The 19,471-nt window shown below is 37.6% G+C and overlaps 4 protein-coding genes across 5 annotated transcripts in view; 3 read left to right on the forward strand and 1 right to left on the reverse strand.

The window, feature by feature from the left end:
- Positions 1–76: 76 nt before the first annotated feature.
- LOC145907932 (putative ATP-dependent RNA helicase DHX34) lies at positions 77–9,566 on the reverse strand. Its single transcript, XM_082995051.1, has 22 exons — positions 9,431–9,566; positions 9,177–9,364; positions 8,911–8,994; positions 8,561–8,765; positions 7,579–7,763; positions 7,183–7,300; positions 6,739–6,948; positions 6,312–6,437; positions 6,070–6,174; positions 5,548–5,743; positions 5,124–5,248; positions 4,885–5,059; positions 4,574–4,767; positions 4,160–4,273; positions 3,620–3,735; positions 3,129–3,294; positions 2,940–3,068; positions 2,419–2,634; positions 2,015–2,222; positions 1,440–1,604; positions 971–1,215; positions 77–399 (listed from the first exon to the last, which is right to left on the reverse strand). The coding sequence occupies exons 1-22, from the start codon at positions 9,473–9,475 to the stop codon at positions 256–258; spliced, it is 3,459 nt and encodes a 1,152-aa protein (XP_082851177.1). The 5' UTR covers positions 9,476–9,566; the 3' UTR covers positions 77–255.
- A 238-nt stretch (positions 9,567–9,804) lies between these two features.
- Positions 9,805–11,260, forward strand: LOC145908560 (PACRG-like protein). The gene is made up of 4 exons (XM_082995860.1): positions 9,805–9,964; positions 10,044–10,199; positions 10,554–10,781; positions 10,840–11,260. The coding sequence occupies exons 1-4, from the start codon at positions 9,851–9,853 to the stop codon at positions 10,993–10,995; spliced, it is 654 nt and encodes a 217-aa protein (XP_082851986.1). The 5' UTR covers positions 9,805–9,850; the 3' UTR covers positions 10,996–11,260.
- An 812-nt stretch (positions 11,261–12,072) lies between these two features.
- On the forward strand, positions 12,073–15,918 carry LOC145908410 (uncharacterized). 2 transcript variants are annotated; one of them, XM_082995684.1, is made up of 6 exons: positions 12,073–12,196; positions 12,253–12,343; positions 12,404–12,636; positions 12,721–12,870; positions 12,926–14,805; positions 15,068–15,918. In XM_082995684.1, exons 1-5 carry the CDS (start codon positions 12,110–12,112, stop codon positions 14,576–14,578), a joined length of 2,214 nt encoding a protein of 737 aa, XP_082851810.1. In that variant the 5' UTR covers positions 12,073–12,109; the 3' UTR covers positions 14,579–14,805; positions 15,068–15,918. The 2 variants fall into 2 exon arrangements, with proteins under 2 accessions (XP_082851810.1, XP_082851811.1); XM_082995685.1 differs by having other exon boundaries at positions 12,081–12,190.
- Positions 15,919–17,355: 1,437 nt separating this feature from the next.
- The window catches only part of LOC145908063 (uncharacterized), a 40,220-nt gene continuing 38,104 nt past the window's right edge, over positions 17,356–19,471 (forward strand). The window contains exon 1 of the mRNA XM_082995230.1: positions 17,356–17,493. The gene's annotated coding sequence lies outside the window, so the exon portion shown is untranslated. The remainder of the gene's footprint in view (positions 17,494–19,471) is intronic.

Here is a 19,471-nt window from a genome sequence, read left to right on the forward strand (position 1 = left end):
TTGTTACTTTTTGGAAAAACGTTATTTCAATCCATGCAAGATACACCAAGTATAATTTCTGGAAAAACTACTTTGCAATGCCAATGCCAATATATTTTGCCAACTGTGTGCGATTATGCACAGCGAAAAAGTGCGCCTGAAATACGCTTAGTTGTGAAAATGAAGCAGAATCTTGACCGACTACAAAACACGAGTCAATTGTTGTGTATTTTGGAAAAGCCGAAAAGTAAACTTTTTGGAAAAAAATATTGTCTGTCAATTATTGTGCGAACGCTTGTGCTTCAAAATCTCCACTGCCGACAAGTGTAGATCCTTGTCACATACGTCACAATGCCACGCGCGTTGGAGTGAAGGAATCGATTGTGACGTTGACGCGCTTCCGGTAGCCTCGTTGGATACCTAAAAAGAAACAAAGACATGCCATCTATGGCCTTGTGACGTCATAACCTTGGGTTAAGCATTGTTTGTTCTTGAGGCAACGTCGCTCCCCCATAACTAGGGATGCACCGAAAGTTCGGTTTGCCGAATTTATTCGGCCGAAACTAAGATTTTCGCAGTTATTCGGTTTCGGCCGAATGTTTCTGCAAAATTCGGCCGAAACCGAAACTTTTTTACTGCATGTAACGCTGATACCCGAAGTTTAGAAAAGGTTAGAATCATTGTTCAAACTGTACGAATGTGTTCGTTTTATTTGTTTATTTTCACAGAAATGATGAAAATCAACTTTAAGCATTTGGCACAGAAGACCAAAAAAGGCTGTATGATAATATTAGTTCCAACCCAGCACATATTTTGTTTAAATTTATTGTGTTTAAAGAGATGGATACCAAAATTAGTTTCGGTTTATTCGGCCGAAATAATTCGGCAACTTTTGCCGAATATTCGGTTTCGGCCGAATATAAAAATAGCTGTTTCGGTGCATCACTATATGGGCCATAACCCTTTAAAATGGATATCTACCAACACAAACCTCATCGTCTTGCGTTTGGGCGTCGGGGTCACCACAACTGGCTTGGTGTCTCAGGCGCTCTGATATCGTGAGAGGCATCTTGATTTCACAAGTCGGGCAAGTCCAGAAAACACGCAGGTAATCGCCACCAGTCTCAGGGGTGCCCACTTGTAAACAGTTGTAGGTGAGAAAGGGGGAGAGCATGATTCCCCCTTTGATGGGGTTGGGTTTTGCTTCCGTAAGCGGCACTGCTAGGTTTCCAACACCTACAGAAAAGGTATGTGTATTGGTGCAAGTAAAAACATCGGTATTTTTTTTATGGTTTTAATGTTTCAACGGATTATAGGCCTATTTTGTGGTTACATTGAATAGCTGATCATTGATGAGCGGAAATAAATGTTTCCAATTTGCTTGGCACACTTGGAAAACCGAAGATATGAGAATAATAGGTGGATAAACCGTAATAAAACATATTGTCTGGTCATTTTACCCTTTAATCCATCCTCGCAGTTATTTCCGGCACCGACAAATAATTTCTTTTTCTCCAATGCAGTGAAACGACGGAGGCGGTAAATTAATCTGCTGTCCAAAAACTCGGCAAGTTTGTCACCCAGGAAACGTTGAAGCTTTAGAGTTTTTCGGCTACGTTTGGAATCTAAAAAAATGTGGTCGCATGGTAGTTAAGGTTGGTCGTGGTAAAAAAAACACTTGCTCTTAAAGGAAGTAGAATTTCTTCTCAACCAGACTGGCGTTCTAATGAAGCATGGTCATTGTATTACACATCATTAGCATAATTAGTAGCTTTTCTCAACTAAAAATCGCATATTGAGGTAGCTGAGATGGATTTTTATTTAGAAAAATTTATTTTGCCTAAAAAGGCATCATCAGTTTCTCCAACTCATATCGATACGGTGTGTGATCGACAGCCTGCCAGGAGCGTTTGGTTTTTAAATTGATCCAGTTTTTTATCCATTAATCTCATCGCATATGGAGGTGTATGATGCTTTTACTTTTTGGTACATTCAGTGTTCCTTTGTAAGCAAACAATTATGACGTCACACATACCGGCCTCCTTCTCTTTGCTCCCAGCCAATCGCAGCCGCAGGAGTTCCTCCCATGCTCCTCTTAACTGGAGTGTGGAGGCCACGGTTGACTGCGCAAGCTCTGGGTCGGGAAGATTGATTTCTATCCATTCGTCAGCTATAATCCGCTGACAACTGGCATCAGTGTCCAAAGCTTGTGCAAAAAGCATGAGGGTCTGCAATGCTGGAATCTGTGACAATAATGTAAGCTTTACCAAATGCTTACAAGGAGCAGAATGTAGTTATTGGTAAGATAACTTATAGTTTGGTTGAAACATCTGTGGAGAATGACACAATATCCAATTACATACATTATGGGAAAAACTCAAATGGTAATGTGCACAACTCCACAAAGTGCCGACAACCTAACCATGTATTAAGCATTACCCGCATCGTGTTGACCAAATAAGGCTTGGTGGTTTCCAGTAGTGACACGTACGTAAGGAGCTGGTGGCGATGACCGAGTAAACCGCGATGACCAGAATGTCCCGCTTTGATTAGAGCTGGGTCTTCTTTACCTGTTGGTTCAAGTTCCTGAGGGTGGTGGGCAAAGTAACTGTTCGGGTGCAGGATTACAAACAACTTGTTTCGTGTGTGGAATACCTGAGTGAGAGGGAATATTGGATGGTGGTTGTATCACCTAATTAAAGGCATTTTTACAGGCTCTCTCGACAATACAAACACAACACATATCATGCAAAAATCAGGATGTATTTACAAATGTAAAATATCAAAAGAAAATAGCGTGTTTTGAAATGACTAGTGCTATTTTATCTGGTAAAGCTAAGTCATATTCCTTTCCTTGTAAATTCGTGTAAGCTTTAACCGCAAACAACACATATCCATAATTTTGAATCACTCTTCACTGAAGAACTGAATTTGCTTTCAGTGAACGCAGGAAGCCCAACCTGGTCTGAATCTGGTGAATACGAGTTACAATCGTCGGGAAAACCAAGATTTGGGTAAAGTCCTGAACATAGGATGATTTTTAACATAATAATGTCCCTCAACGTGAACTGCCGGCGGTCGCTTGAAGCCTGCGTGAATGTATAGATTTATAATGAGGTATTTAAGGTAAAATTGGGCAAGGATATTACCTGGTAAAGTTTGTCCAAGTTGTGACGAAGTTTGAATTCAAGATCTTTTACATTGGCTGCAAGAGTTGATGCAGAACTCTGATCGTTTTCCAATTCTTCGTCCGAATTATCAACCTCATATTTTCCCTCTTGAAGTCTCAAAACCTTTCGTTTTCTTGATTCTTGTCTGTGGGAAATTTTTGTTTAAGTGCGGGAATATCTGAACACTCTTGTAATACGAAATATAGCCACAAATGAACAGAAAGGAACAAGTTCGTTTCACAAAGCATAGGTTTAACAGCCAAAGCTTCTGAAATTCTGTCAAGAAAACGGGGCAAAACACACAAGACCATGAACATGTATTCTTTTGACTTTTTTGTAATGCTAAACCTTCTTGAACATTTCTCTAGACGGGTTTGGATTGTTTGGACTAAAATTCATTAAATACCCAAACACCCATATATTTTTAAATCACTAAAAAGTACTACGAATTTTTTGCTAATTTTATGTACCTTTGTTCGTCTTTCATTTGCAGTAAACGTTTTCTATCTGCATGTTTTCTCCGTCTTGCGGTGCTCGTACCAGCGCGTTGGTCTACTGTCTCAACGTGAGATAACAGAGCGTTACCCTACAAATACATCGAAACGTAACACATGTATTCGTTTTTTTTAAAAAAGCACACACGACTACCACAAATACTCCTAAATAGAAAATTTTTAGTTAATTGATTCTGGGAATGATTCCCTATTATGTTCTACAATCACAGAAACGTTAATTTCCAAGCTATAATCTGTCAGTCAGGCACTTGTATTGCTTTTTTTACGCTGAGGTTGACTGAAAATGAAGTGGAAAATTCTGGTGCCAAAGTTTAAAAGCTACTTTTGTGCTACAGTCACCAGTTGCACTGTTAAGACCCTACGGGTTGAAACAGAGTACACACCTGCAGCTCAAGTATATTTAAAACTGTTTTAGGATTTTCATATAGAAATACATATAACTAGGTAGAGTCCACTTTTTCACCATTGAAAAGCGTAAAAAACAATGGTATTAACCTGCAGGAGTTCCTCGAACTGACGTTTAACGTTGGCCATTTCGTAAAACCTTTGTTCCTCTAAACACCGGCGTTTACACCATTTGCGACTGGAGGCTTTGCCTTCGCGTTTCACCTGAAAGAACAAAACGCCATTAGATTTACAACATTTACAAAGTCATGAGATTTTTGCATTAAATGCTCTCATCAAGGTTTCTTAGGCACAGAGTTACAAGTAAATAGGAAATACATGCTTTTACTTATGTTTGCGGCAAGACTATTTTAAGTTAAAGGTTGGCCGATTCCATTCCTGTATTCACAGTCCTAGCACATGCTTCTATGATACAAACCACCCTTTGCTTGTCAAATAATGTCAAAGCATACTGGACAACCACAAAAATGAAATACAACAAAATACTGCACAGTTCAAACCAACCTGAATCCATTCGTCAAAGAGATTAAGGAGAGTGATTGGATCCCCGTGGTCTGATTCGAGCGGCCTCCTTCTTGTACAGGCTTCTGGGTTGTTATATGCCGACCTAGTGTACGGCGACTGGACGCTTAGGACCGAAGCAATGGAAATAACTGGCTCCGTGACGTCAAACAAACTCCCCATAATTAGCATTTTTCCTGTAAAAAGGGTTGAATTAAAAGCGTTGGAAAGGATTTCCACAAAACACCAAGTAACTTCGCAAACTCCAAACGGTCGAAATATTTAACAAATGATTGAAAATCGCGTTGCCATACCAACGGTGACGTCAACGGGAAGCTGAGCGAGCATTTCTCCGAGAGGGGTGATGGCGTCACTGGAATCGATTGCCCCGTGTTCGTACAGACACCGGAGGGCGTCGTTAAGCGAGGCCGTAGGCGGAGGTTCGATGAAAGCGAAGTTACGAACGTCCCCAACCCCCATACTTTTCATCTGGAAAAAGTCTTTCATTTTAGTGAGATTTGTGGCAAAATACATTTGAAGAGGGAAAACCTACTTGAAGAATTAGGGAATCGAGTGGAACGCGTTGGATTTCGGGCACTGCGTAATCTGCAAGCACGTCGTAATCGTCTTCTGAATAAAGACGAAAGCAAACACCAGGACCTGTACGACCGGCACGACCTGTTGTACAAAGTACAGGAGAAATATATAAACAGCAATAGATTCCAGATACGTTTTCATTAATACTGTGGGAACGTTACTCATATTAGGAGTCTCGTCAAAAGAGGCCTTGACAGGTTTGATCGATAAAATATACGAAAAATTAAAATTTTTGTTTGAAATCTGCAAAATTTTGTTACTTCCAAGCTTCTCAATAATCACTTTTGTCCTAAGCTGGCCCTCCCGTAATCCGCTGTTTTTCGCTATATTTTATGTGTCACACAAACGTGCAATGGAAATACATTGAAAGAGGCTTCTACCTTTGCGCTGCTCGGCGCTCGCTCGACTTATCCAAAATTCGTGAAGCTTCTTCATCTTGTACTGGGCATCATAACTCATTTCTTTTACACGGCCAGAGTCCGCCACGAAACGTACGCCGTCAACCGTGACCGAAGTCTCAGCAATGTTGGTGGACAGAATACATTTACGTACACCTTCGGGCGCCAGGTCAAAAACCTGAGCATTCCATGTAAAGTTAATTTTGGGGTTATGCAGATCGTGGATTTGTGTCTTTTTCCACCACAAAATCAGGTATTTTGTGGCGTTTTATTTTCGGTTAACGTTAACATTGATAGTAGGTTATGGCGGCAGTTGGACTAAAATCAAGTTTATCTACAAAGTCTAATGAAAAACAAAAAACAAACAAACAGAATATGAATTTGGAAGCAATTTACCATGAAATTTCAGCAACAATTACATTTTCTTATCTTCACCAATCAGTGCTACCATGCCGTTGTTAAAGGAAATGACAAAATGTTAGCAGGAAACCTAGTGAAAGTAACCTTATCCTGTTCTTCAATTGACAGCGTGCTGTGCAGAGGAAGAACAATCCATCGCTTCGTTTCTTCAGCATATGGTTTCACTGCATCTTCAACCGACGTGATTTCCTAAGAATGTTTTCTGCATTCATTTATCGCAACCAAAACCGCTCGAAACAATGGACAAGTCGTTGCCATAGCAATTAACAACATTAGACCCATTTGAAAAACGCGTTGGAATTGTGATTAAAAACATTTGAACGTACTTGCATTCCTGGAAGAAACACGAGAAGGTCTCCGCGTTCAGTGGGTGGATACTTTTTGTCGATCTTTTGCAAGATTCTGACGTATGGTCGCGGGTCCAACCGGGACGTTTTGGACGTTTGTTCCTCCTGTATTTGAATAGATATTATGTATTTAACTCTTATGTACAAATTCATATGATTAAAACGTGGAAAATTGCGTTCTACCAGTGGTGTTATACACAACATAAGATCTATGGCTGCAATGCGGCTCTTCTGGCAATAATTTTATCATTATATCAATTTTATTATATAAGATTTGCGTTCCAGAAGATTTTCTTCCATTGCTAAAATTGGACGGATTAAACACCTTTTTGGAACTAAATTCCATCAAAGATTTGGAATAGGAAAACGCATGCACGACATCAAGAACTCGCAACATACAACTTACGATAGGTATAGGGTGATATTGTACTTTGATCGGATATAGACGACCGGGTACTTGTATCACTGGGGCATCTTTGAAGTATTTGGAAAACAACTCGAGGTTGATTGTGGCCGACATGAGGACGATACGCATTTCAGACTTTCTGCTTTCGGAGGTGATGAGATTTCGCAACAAGCCGAGAAGAAGATCCGAGTGAAGATGCCTTTCATGAACCTAACGAAATAAACATCTCATTTTATACTGATAATGCGCTTAGGGAAATACGGAATGTGCGATTGCAACATATTTGGTAGGTTCTGATTGCTAGGCCTATTAATTCAAATGAACACGAGTTGCTTTTGCGGAGAAACACAATTGAACTAGATGTTAACAGCTTGAGCAAAAAAATATCTGTAGTAGGGCATAGCAAAATTTACGAGTATGTTTAACAGTAGCGGGCCGGTTTACCTCGTCCAGAATGATGACGTTATATTGAGCAAGTGTGGTATCTTGTTGCATTTGACGTAACAACAAGCCTTCTGTGAGAAACAAGATCCTCGTGGCTTTCGTTTTTGTGCCTTCAAATCTAAACAAACAGTATATTATTGATCGCAGCTGCAATGTCACCTTAAATTTTATCACTATAAAACTACCAAAACTGTTGTTCTTATGGCGAAATCATGCAGAAACTTGCAATTTCTGGGACGCCGACTACTGTTTTGTAGGCTGTATTTAATGCCTTAATTTCCTTTACGGAACTAAAATTTGAAAGCATCCAATGCTAACAACCTTGGCAGCTGGACTTACAGTTTGGCAGAACCAGTAAAGTACACATGGTCACATTTCAACATGGCGTCTACAAACCTGATTTGATAGGCAACCTCCGAGCCATACTGGTTCAACGTTTCATACGCAACACGCTTCGATAGCGAAATAGCAGCGATTCTTCTTGGTTGTGTGCACGCTACTTTTGTGTAACCAGCGTTTATTAGATACTGGGGCACTTGCGTTGATTTTCCACAGCCAGTGTCCCCAGCAACAATAACAACCTAGCAGTTGTAATATTGTGTCAAAAATACTGAACATAAGTTTTAACTCCTCACAATACACTGAGCCTTATAAGGATGATTAAATGGGAAGCATGGTTGCCAAATATTTGTGTCTCACTTCCTGGTTGGATTGGTAAAAAAAACACAATGGGTAATAATGTGCATGATAAATTTTGATTTTTGCTTTATCATGCTACTTTTATGCTATATCATGCTACTTTTTTGCTTTATCATGCTACTTTATGACAATCTTTACACTGAGCCCTAGAACGCTGGGTTTTTTTTTGTGTTATTTGTCGGTCATTGACCCAATTTTTTTTAGAAATGTCACAAAAAATAAAAGCCATTTTGGACACAATGTCCCAAAGGAAATTGGCTGGTAGATTATTCAAGTTGCTTACATTTTTGCGAACGAAAGTATTATAACGTAAATAACCAAAATAAATTGAAAATGTCCTAAATTTTTGCTGGCATTTCGGTTATTTGACAGAAATTTTTTAGTGAAAAAAAAACCCAGCCTAGAAGGATGATTAAATGGGAAGCATGGTTGCCATATATTTGTGTCTCACTTCCTGGTTGGATTGGTAAAAAAAACACAATGGGTAATAATGTGCATGATATACTTTGATTTTTGCTTTATCATGCTACTTTTTTGCTTTATCGTGCTACTTTTTTGCTTTATCATGCTACTTTTTTGCTTTATCATGCTACTTTATGAAAAGTCCAAATGTAAATTACCAAGTGTTCATTCCGTAAAACATGTCACACATAACAAGTTACAGGGAATAGTTCCTAACCTTATTTGACTTGACTGCTTTGATTATGTTTTCCTTATAGTGAGCAATAGGTAGGTTTCCCTGTTCCATTCTAAGCTTTTTCAGCTTTGCGAAACTTTGTTTTTGCTGGAAATCAATGTAATGCAAAACAGCTGACCGGAACTCTGCAATTCTTTCTTCATTAAGATCACAATCTCCATAGAAATCACTGTCATAACCTCTGTGCCTATCATCCAACAATAATTGTTATATTCTCAATTGATAACTAGCTTTGCATTCATTTAAAAACAGTTGTTTTGCTCTTGTGCACATGTATAAAATGTTGCAATAAGTAAATACTAAAAATGCATGTTATTTTCCATGTCAGTTACCGTGAATGCCTTTTTCGGTGTTTAGACTGGTCTGAAGCATACTTCTCCAAATCTTTTGTAACCACTGAGCAATTAATTTTGTACCTAAACCATAAAAAAAGATCACAAGTGAAAGCATTGAAAATAGGTTTGTTTACTGCAAAAACACACCATCTATATTCAACTTTAAACAAAGTGCAAAAAATAAAAGCAGAAATTGCAACAGAGTGTAATGAACAAATTAAGATTTGCTATATCCACCTTAGTAGCATTCAGGTAAAACTTACCTCGGGTGGTAGTGCTTTGGAATATTGATTCCTGATGATTCTGAATGTTTTTGTGTTTCTGGTTCCACAGAATATTGATCAGACTGTTTCCGCCGGGCCTCATACTTTTGGTAACGTTTGAAGAAAAGCCAAAAGTCGTCATAGTCTTTGGTTCCAACTTTTATGAAATCACTTTCGCGAAAAAAGAGCTGAAAATATTTTTTATTGTTAAAAACATTCAAATTAGAATAGGCTAAAAGCAGCAAAATTTCAACCTTATTAAGTGTGGGCTTGTGTTGGTTCCAATCAAACTCTTCCATATTCTATCATATGTGTCAAAATATTGCAGAACTCTGATAACCAAGCCCCGTTTGTGTTTGTTATATTCCCTATGCATGAAGCATTGCGCTTTGCAACTTGCAAGTACCGTGAGGGAAATCACCCAAATATGTCCTGGTCAGTTTGAAAACAAATATTTTAATAAAAAAGCTTAGCTGCACAGTTGTTCCAAAAATTCATTTCATGCTATATACTTGAACATATATTTTTCATTTTGTAAATCTCTGGATGCTGTGGCTGAATTTCTTAAAAAAAAATTTTTTTGTGTGGTTATTGCTGGTGGTGCGGATTGAAACGCCTTTATGTTTTGGATCAAATTGCTGTTGTTTTTAATTTGAGATCGAATAAGCAATGATATGTCTCAAAACAGAAAAACAACTGCCTCATCAAAATCGCAAAGACCGGGATCTGGCGAGCAAAAACGAAAGGCCCTTCCATCAGACAAGTTAAATCCAAAGACTGTGGACCCGGTAAACTCCTAAGAAAAAAATAATTACCAGACCTCTAGACTTGTTACAAATTTAACACGTGTGTTGTTTCATTACGAAGTTCGCAAAACGAACATCTCAGTCTGCATTTGAAGCTGTGTACGCCAGAGGAGGCATACCCTGTCGGCTTGTGCATGGGTCTGTGAAGCATAAGTTGCAGTGGGATATAGCAAAGGAGAAAGTGTCATTTGACCCACTGCTTGTTACTCTAGCTGAGGTTTGGCAAATAACCCATTCATTGTATCAAGATTTGTAATAATTAAGGCTATGAATTACAACAAAAATTATGCCAAATTTGTTCTCATTCTAACATATTCCTGCATTGCAACTGATCATATTTAAATTAACTATCAAAAAGTTAACTATAAAGTGCCATACAAGTTATTTGTCACTTACAATGCCATGAATAGTATTGAATTGCGAATGGATGTAATTAAATCATGTAACAGAAACTATGCAGGAATGAGCATGTTTACTAATTTTTGCGTGTGTCGTTTTTAAGTAGATCAAATGCATGTTAGTTAAGTTGTACCAACAGTTTTCATCAGTTTAAGACTATATTTTCTTCAAGGGTTTGCGAGAAACGAAACATCCTTATACATTTGTATCCATTGAGGGGTTCAAAGATCTTTTGACAGTAAATGATGCCAGCACCAAAGCAATACCACTGCTTCACAAAATAGCCCCTTCTCTGAGGGCAGCCCTGAATTCATCAGACTCTGGTGTATTTCAAAGAGGTCTTGAGGCTCTTTCTCATTTAAGTGATTGTGTTGGACCTGAACTTGATGTTAATTTAAAGGTTTGCTTCCATTATGAAATTGGTTGCAACATTTTATTGAATATATTTGCATTTGTAGATTTTGATGACTTGTCTTTCCAAAAGAATGTCTTCAGATCGTAAAAGACGCGATGATATTACCGCTGTTATGCAAAAACTTGAGCTTAATGGTGGAAAAGATGTTTTGCCCTTAATCAAGTCAAAAGTGCCAGCTTACTGTTCTGTTTTTTCCTGAGCCTTTATTTGTTTTTTTATTCAGCTGTTATGTGACCTATTTTGGACAGTGTTGTATATTGTTTTGTATTTTGCTGTTCTTTAAAAAAGATAGTTAATATAAAAGTGCCAACAACAAGATATGATTATTGAAAAGTTTCATTATTCTGCAAATGCTCTTTTTTCCAATAAACTGTGGTGCTTCCTATGACTTTTTTGTATTTGTATATTTTACTGACATTTCTTTCTGGTTTAATGTGTCCTTAACACGATTTACTGATATGTTCTGCCAATTTTGTCGTTTGATACCTGTTAAACTTGTTTTTTTTAAAAACATGTAAAATATAAAAAAGATTTTTTTTCCATTAGTTGACATAACTGTTCTATTTTAGATTTTTGTGCTTTTTGCAGAATAGTGGTGCGTGTGTAGTTGTTACTTACAGTTAGTAATGAAAGTGCCGGTGTATTACACAATAAAGCGACAAAAAGTGAAAAAAAAAATCACAACCGACATATTTGCAAGCCTAAAAATTACTGTCCTGGATGAGCGAAGCGTTGCGAATCAAATTTGACAAACGTGAATTGGAGGAAGGCTTGTGTCATTCCGTAATTATGTTTTTGTGGTTAAACAAGCAAAAGTTACGACAACGTCAGTACAAATTTGTATAACATTGAGTCTGGTTACCTAAAATCACAAACAGGAATTGTTTTCGCCAAGGCCCCTTGATTTTCGGCATAACAATTGTGAGCCAGCAATTTTTGTTTCTTACGCTTTATTACACAAAGACAAGCTAAACATAACCCATGTGTGTCTGCAAATCGAATAATTTACACAACACGGTTTCGCTGGTACTTTAATTTGACATGGCGATGCTACAATTGATTTCTACACAGACGTATTTAGCTTGACACACTCGTATTTCGTTCCACATTTATGGGCGGCCAGACCAAGAATTGTTAAAAAAAGGCAAGGTTTAGATACGGGCAGCGCGCTTTGTATGCCAATAAAAGTATCAAAATAATACTGTTTTATGTGATAATATAATACTATTTATTTGTGTTGGGGCTCTAATAAGTGAGTATTATTTCTGTTTTTATGAAGTTATGGGTGTTAAGAATATTTAGTTTCAAGAGGAATGTCTGATTCTGATTTACACTCAGTGGAATGCAAACAGGAGGACAATCTGTTTGAAAGAGGTCCCCAATATGAGAAGATTGTGAGGGTAACATGAAAATGCTAATATACATTATTTTTTTTTCTAAATCCAAAATTTTGCAGTGGTTTCCTAGTGTGGAACAAGCATATCATGCAATCCATTACTTTGAGTCATCAACTAATACAAAATACAATGTGTTGTACAAAAGAAATGGTAAGTGTGTCAGTTTAACAAAATATGATGAGTATGTTTGTGGTGTATATATTGGTATAGGTAGGAGTAGAGTCACTTTTGGGGAAGATGACATTCCATACATTATTGAGCGCACTACCAAACTGGAATGCCAGTACGGAAAAGACCGTAACAAAACCTATAATGCAAAGAGGAGAAGCATCAAAGGAAAAATACCAAAAAACAAACAATATGTTAGAATACAACCTTCAATCAAGACTGGTTGCTCTGCCTACATTGATATTATTGATGTGACCAAGTTTCCCCAATATAAGGTACATCAGCCTTTTTGCATATTGTAGTTTTTGGAAAAGTAAACATGAAAAAAAATAGTGTAAAGATTTTTTTGGTATTTGTAGTCCATTAGCTGGAGAAAAAGTCATAAGGATGTTGCAAGCTGTGCATTGAGAGAGGCTCTTCGATTGAAAGGAAATGAGGTGATAAAGGAGCCAGCTTCCCGTGTATCATTTCCCCCACCTGATGCTCACCATGGTCATGACATTGGAAAGGTCAGACTTACATCTTATCACTCAAAATATGTTTGTAATCAGCTTTTCTAAACAGGCACATGACCCTGGAGTTGTTAGAGCATTGGATCCGAGAATTATTGATAAAATTGATGAGCTAGTTGAGGAGGGGTTGATTTCAATGAAAGAAATTCAAAAGCATCTTCGAAAATTTGTGTATGAGGAAATCTTTCATAATCAGGAGGCACCTTCGAAGTCACATAAGCGTTTTTTCCCAACCAAAAAGATCATTTGTGACCACTACATAAAGTCTTGCATCAAACAAAACAAGGTCGTTGTTGAAGGAGAAAACCTTAATGTCCTAATTGATGATTGGGACAGTTCATCGAAAACAGATAATGTGTTTCATCAGTACACTGCGAATCTTGCGGAGTCAAAGTCTAATGAAACACCTACAAGCCAAGCAATTAGCAAAAACAGAACTGAACACTCTCTTTCACAAAGTACACGAAACTTTTGTGAAGCAATTGTGTCTGATTTGGTAGAGGCTTACAATACATTTTGTCCACCTAAGGAAGCAGATAACTACACATTTTCTGATGTAAGAGTTGCTCCAACTCCACAACTTATAATGGGAAGAATTTTTGACCTGTTGGATAAAATTAAACAGGTTGCCAATGAAATTGGCAACAATGAAACTTTGCAACAAACTGAGTTCAGTCTTCAGCAAGTTTTGGATGGTTTACTTGAGATTGCATCAGATTCAAACAACATCTCAAATGATAAACCCGTCTCCAAAAAGAGGAAGCTGATCACTGACAAAATTGAAATCCATCCAATTAATGTGACAGTTATTTCAAATTCCAACGAAGACATGGCAATAGGTAAAGATATAGCAAACATATCTCCGCTGTTAGAATGTACAGATGCTGAATTTGCTTGTGTGGAGGTAATTACAGATGACCCACTGGATGAAACTGTTCTTTTAAATGGACCCTATCATGTTACAGCAAGTGAGCTACATGCTGTTAAATCTAACTTGCTGAAAAGTAAATTAATGGCAATGGATGAAGTGATTAATAGCTTTTTATGGCAGTTATGCTTAACCAACGATCATATTATGTTTGTGGATACACACATGTCGAAAAACCTATTTCAAGGGTTTGTTGACAATGGACTGTGGGAAAATGCATCGCTTTCAGAGAAGAAATATATCTTCCTTCCACTTCAAAAATCTGAGAACAAGTGGATATTACTTGTAGTTGACTTAGAAAACCAAACTCTTTCTTGCTTCAATGCAAAGCATTCCAACACATCTGATGACATTGACGATACTTACGAAGAAGTGTTTGCACTTATTCAGAGTTTAATGTGCATGAAATTCAACTTTGATTTGTTGTCCATGGATTCCCGTGCGAATGTAGATGAAGTTTTCAGCTGTAAAAATTGCGACAGTGCAGTGCAAATCTGTATGTTAGCCAAGGCCCTCGCAACTGACTCTTTTTTTATACGGTCGGCAGATGCATGTTATGAAGACGTGTTTGAATTTGTTGCTGGAAACTGCTTAACAGACACTTGTAACAGCAAGGCTTTTTGCAAACTGTGCAAAGGGGATGGAAATGGCGACGAAGGCTGGATTCAGTGCGCAAGATGTTCGCAGTGGTTCCATGTTCCGTGTGTAGGATTGACGTTTGATGAAGCGGAAAGTGGCGTTTACTTTGTTTGCCCTGAAATCAGTCAAGCCAGTTAGGAATGTCTGAATTCTAAAAATTCGTTTTTTTGTCGATTATTTGTGTTTAATAATAAAAAGAAAAGATTTTGGCAACTATTTACCGATCAGACATATGTTTTCTATGGCCCGTGCAAGTTTTTTTAGTTAGGGAGATGGAAGCTTTCATTTGCTTCAGTTGTTTTGTAAACGTGATCAGTAGCTCGTAAGCATCGCTATGTTCGAGGCAAAATCGTCTGTAGCAGAAGGTACGTATATAAAACTCCGGCATGCTAGCCAAAATATTGTTAGGAACTGTAGACGAAAATATGCCTGCAAATCCGGTGAAACAGACGTATAAATAAGATATTGTTTAAAGCAAAGGAATTCAATCACCATATATAAACATTTTGTTTTACATGTATATTAAAAAAATGTAACCTGGAGTATTTAAGATATAGTTGGAATTGGAAGGCACGTTGCCATTGCTATGTCTTTATGTTCATCTTGTAATACAATTCGTCTTTACAGGAAATGGAAGGTAACAACATTGACATTTTGAAGTCTTGTCCTTCAACAGTCATCTCGTTTGTTAAATTTACTAATCGTACCCAGCACAGAGTCCGGCTTTACTGGGTGGACTATCATGGGCAAAGGGTGTGTTACTGTAAAGCGCTCAAACCTAATGACCATTTCTCAATGAAAACGTTTGTTGGTCATCCTTGGATTGCTTGTGAAAGTAGGTACAAGCATTCTCTATGCTTTGGTGCTTCAAGAGATTTAGTATACTTTCCTGTTGCTTCCGACCTCGCTGGCGATGTGCCATCGCAAGCAATGGTGGATATCATGTCGCCACACAAACGTTTGTCAACAATTTGTCTTCATTTTGTGCATCGTCACTTGGTGAATAAAGCTGGTATTAGCCAACTTGAAATAACTCGAAAATCTGCAAGGCAACTTGAAAGCTTGTTTGAAGATCAAGATTCTCCTGATACTCCTATTGTTATGCACAGAGTCCCTTGAAAGTATAGTACTACCCCATGTTTGGTACTTTATGAGAGAGGAGGCTCCTTTTTATTTATTTTTTTGTTGTTTATTCCTGTTGAAGGTGAAATTCGTTGTTCACTGGCAATATAAAAAATATATATGTTAAATTGCTCTATCATGTTTCAAATTATTTCAGTGCTTTTGCTTAGAATTCTATTTTATATGTGTACATTGCAGTTGGCAAGTGACATACATTGCATACTTCTGTTTTTTGTGATAGTTGCGTAAAATATTTTTAGTTATCTCAAAACTGTTCGCCTAAACTTTTTACCGGTTTGGCATGATATTTTGCTGTTTAACCTGTTTAGCAATTTGCATTTTGTCATTAAACCATGTCAGCAAAACTTCTGATATACATCTCTTGTTGTTTGCCTTCAGGCATTTTGTGGTTACTATGTACCATGAACTTTTGTTACTACCAATTGGTTGTTTCAATGGACTGTTAATTTATTGCATTAGAAGTCTTCCAAACATGGAATTTATTAGATATTCAGTTCATTCAAGGATTTGTATGGAAAGTGCAGTAAGATATTTTAAGTGATGCTTTTGAGTTGCATATTGGTAAAAAAAGTTGTAACAACACAATGTGCATTTAATTCACTTGACGCACAACAGGTTTTTCCCCATAAAACTCCAAACTCCCCAAAGATAAATTTCCCAAAAGTCAGAATAAACATTACACATGGATTGATTACCGCAGAAAAACATCAAAATTTGTTTTGGTCTCTGAGCCGAATCCATAAATTTGCATTAATTTCACCTCCTAACTTGTGCCAGGCCTTGAGATTTCGCGCCAATTCTGTGAAAGTGCTTGTTGAAGTTCTTGAACATTTCACGATTATGACGTCACTTCGCGCCGTTTGGTCACATGGTTTGATTGTGCACTGTTTTGTGACGTCAATCGCCAAACGCCAGAGGCAATGAAAGGCGAATCTAGGAAAACTGCAACATAGGCTAATTTCTCATCTGTATGTGGCCATAGGCAATGTTATCTAGCTAGTGTAGTAAATATTGTGGGCTTGCAACATGTGTGAAAGCCATACGCGTTTTTTAAGAAGTTGCGATCAACTCCTGTTGTACAAATGTAGGCGCACTGATTTCCTATGATGATTATACGTCATAAAGGCCAAATTCTAATTAAGAATTTTTACATAGCCACAAAAATAATTATTTTACAGTGTCAAGTTTGGTTAGCAGTAGGCCTACTTTACATGGATAATTCTGAATGTAGCGTTGATGTTGCAGTTATAACTGTAGAAAGTTAGTAATTTGTGTGAAGCCTGATGTTTTATTACATTTGTTTTTTGTATATACCTATTTAAACAAATGGCAATTTTTGTGGGAATACAGATATGGCCATTTCCATACATATGTAAATGATTCATGCTTGATGTAATCATATTATATATATGCATTGTTTTTGCCAATAAAATTGTTGTGTAATTCATCCTGAGATTAATTCAATGAGTTAATTCATCCTGCTTAGGCCATTCACATGACTGTTTTTAAAAAGTAAACAGAATCAAACAGCTTGATGTTCAATTATTTCTGATATTAGTATTGTAAGCAACATAAGTTATGATGGCATTTGTTGTTTTATATTGTTTATGAATAGTGTCCTTTACTTGTTGGTAAAAGCCGTGTTGACAATAAGTGCAGTAGGATCTTCTGTCTTTGACTATGCAATTGACTGACATTAATGTTTTGTTTGTTTGTCTATTTTTTGTTTATTTGTCGATTAAATAGTTCAAATTTGTCTCAGCGCAGTGGACATCTGATAATTTAGAATACTTAATCTAGATCTTCACCAATTCCAGATCAAATTTGTCTTTTTGTTTTTGTGCTGTCAAAGTGCCCTATAACAACACCTCAATGTGATTTACACCAAAAGTCATTATTCTTTTGTGAAGGTAAGGCGTATTTTGTCAAAAATTGTTTTTAGTAGTGGCTGATTACTCCAATAGTTTTAACATTTATTAATTGATTTTAAAAGTTTAAAGTGTTAATAGTTCTTTCTAAAACTGTTGCTGATTACCCAAGGCACAGGGTAATCACCCCAAGGGGTAAATTTACCCACCATTCAAACCTTTGGATAAAGTAGTCCGGAAATTTGTTTAGCCTGGACAAACAAATGACAATACACTAATTAATTAAGATGCCACAGTTTTAAAAATGGAAACTGTTTGTATAAATAATTAATAATACGACGTTTAAATTTGTTACCTGCGCAAAAAAATCTCATTCGGTGCTATAAACGTAATTATGTTATCCGTCAGGTGGCACTGGTAAGTCGCAACCAACTGTGACAATTGACGGTTAAAAATTCAAACGTTTATGCGTTCAGTCTCTAACACGAGTCTAAACAACCGTGGTGATCCGCTGATTAATACGAGGTTTAGGTCAGATTCTACGTTAGCGCCTTATTAAGGTTTATAAACTCCGTGAATCGAAATTGTATTGTTTTTGATCCAAGTTGCGCACGGCATCATACAATAAAATATTCCATAATGCAATGTAAAGATTTTTAATAATTTAGTGAAATGATCAAATATGGTTGCAGAGGCATCCCCTGTACAGTCCATTTCAAACCGAATTTGTTTTTCAAAAGTTTTGAAAGTTTTTCCAAAACCACGAAATCTGTTGCTCAACTTTAAGCTTGTCGGATTCCAATTTTATGTGGCGCCAGTCACACCGACCACGTGTGATTTTCTACAACGGACAACCGGGCTTTCGTCATAAACTATTTACCACATGTTGGCCATAACGATGTCTGTCAATCTTATTCTTTCTGGAGAGAGCTATGCAGGAAATACGTATTTTGGGTATGTTGTCCAGGAACAGAATTTCTGCTATTCCTTTCAAAAACGCTTATTTTGTTACCAATGCTTTTTTATCCATCCGTTATAATTTGTTTACTTTGCTTGCATGGTATAACGTATTATTATGGCTATACTTTTCTGGGAAAGATGCGAACAATGTGCTTTTCGTTAACGCTTTTTTCTTTGTCAATGTTTTTTATTCTTGTGTAACTTTCCAATTGATAGTCCTATACCGGATGTGTATTTGTATTGTAGCAGCACAGTTACTGCTACCAAACAGAGTGTCACCGGTAAGCAGTTAGTAATTTATAACCAGCGGAAAGGGCCATATACAACCTTAAATGACGTGAAGTTAAGAACCCAAACATGCAAATCGTAAAAAAACTTGGTGCTAAAGCGGTTCAACCCAGCAAGCTCAATGTGGATCCGGCACATGGCGTGTCGTTTTAATTAGCATTATAAATCTTCGTTTTTTGCACGCCAATAAAGGTACTTCTGCGGCTTCACCGTAGCTGCCTTTTGCGAGGTCCTTGAGACCGGCTGTGTACCCGGCCTGTTGACTTGCGACTACTTCCACAAGCATCTAGGACGGCTTAGTAAACAGGGGCGGTCGTTTCGACACGAGCGTGCGTTGGGAGTCGTTCGATTTACGACTATGAGTCCTCCCTTCCTTGCTCGCCTAAAACTTCTCAGCACAGAACAAACACACGGGTGAGATGCCGGAAAATTGCATTTTTTCGTTTCCTCTGATTCCTTTGGTACCCCGGATGCTCTGGAACTTTTTTACGTTAGTCGTTAGTCACACGCCCTACGCTGATCAGTGCAAATACAGAGAAAAATAGATTTTCTGTGGTTCGAGCAAACAGGACCATCGAAATTGCATGTGTCTTGAGGGCGCGGAGTTTAGTGTTATGAAGTGTCTACGGTGGATGAGTTATGTCAGAGGTCTTTTTTCCCTACACTGATGGACGACAGTGGAGGGGTAACTTTTTTGTCGAAGGTTTGGACTAAAGTTGGGCGCATTGTGTCGGTGGCAATTTGAGCGATTATCACGTTATGTGAGCAAGGT

This window comes from Ascidia mentula, chromosome 7, assembly GCF_947561715.1.
Source record: "Ascidia mentula chromosome 7, kaAscMent1.1, whole genome shotgun sequence".
Lineage (NCBI taxonomy): Eukaryota > Metazoa > Chordata > Ascidiacea > Phlebobranchia > Ascidiidae > Ascidia > Ascidia mentula.

Bases quoted from the DNA above. Each gene is read 5' to 3' on its own strand.
- LOC145908560 (XM_082995860.1), top strand. From the start codon at position 9,851: ATGTCTCAAAACAGAAAAACAACTGCCTCATCAAAATCGCAAAGACCG. The intron at 9,965-10,043 runs GTAAACTCCTAA...TTCATTACGAAG, and splicing joins ATCCAAAGACTGTGGACCCG to TTCGCAAAACGAACATCTCA. The intron at 10,782-10,839 runs GTTTGCTTCCAT...TTGCATTTGTAG, and splicing joins AACTTGATGTTAATTTAAAG to ATTTTGATGACTTGTCTTTC.
- LOC145908410 (XM_082995684.1), top strand. From the start codon at position 12,110: ATGTCTGATTCTGATTTACACTCAGTGGAATGCAAACAGGAGGACAAT. The intron at 12,344-12,403 runs GTAAGTGTGTCA...ATATTGGTATAG, and splicing joins TGTGTTGTACAAAAGAAATG to GTAGGAGTAGAGTCACTTTT. The intron at 12,871-12,925 runs GTCAGACTTACA...TTTTCTAAACAG, and splicing joins ATGGTCATGACATTGGAAAG to GCACATGACCCTGGAGTTGT.
- LOC145907932 (XM_082995051.1), bottom strand. From the start codon at position 9,475: ATGGAAGAGTTTGATTGGAACCAACACAAGCCCACACTTAATAAG. The intron at 9,365-9,430 runs GTTGAAATTTTG...AAATATTTTCAG, and splicing joins ACAAGCCCACACTTAATAAG to CTCTTTTTTCGCGAAAGTGA. The intron at 4,274-4,573 runs GTTGGTTTGAAC...TTGTTCTTTCAG, and splicing joins TCTTTGACGAATGGATTCAG to GTGAAACGCGAAGGCAAAGC.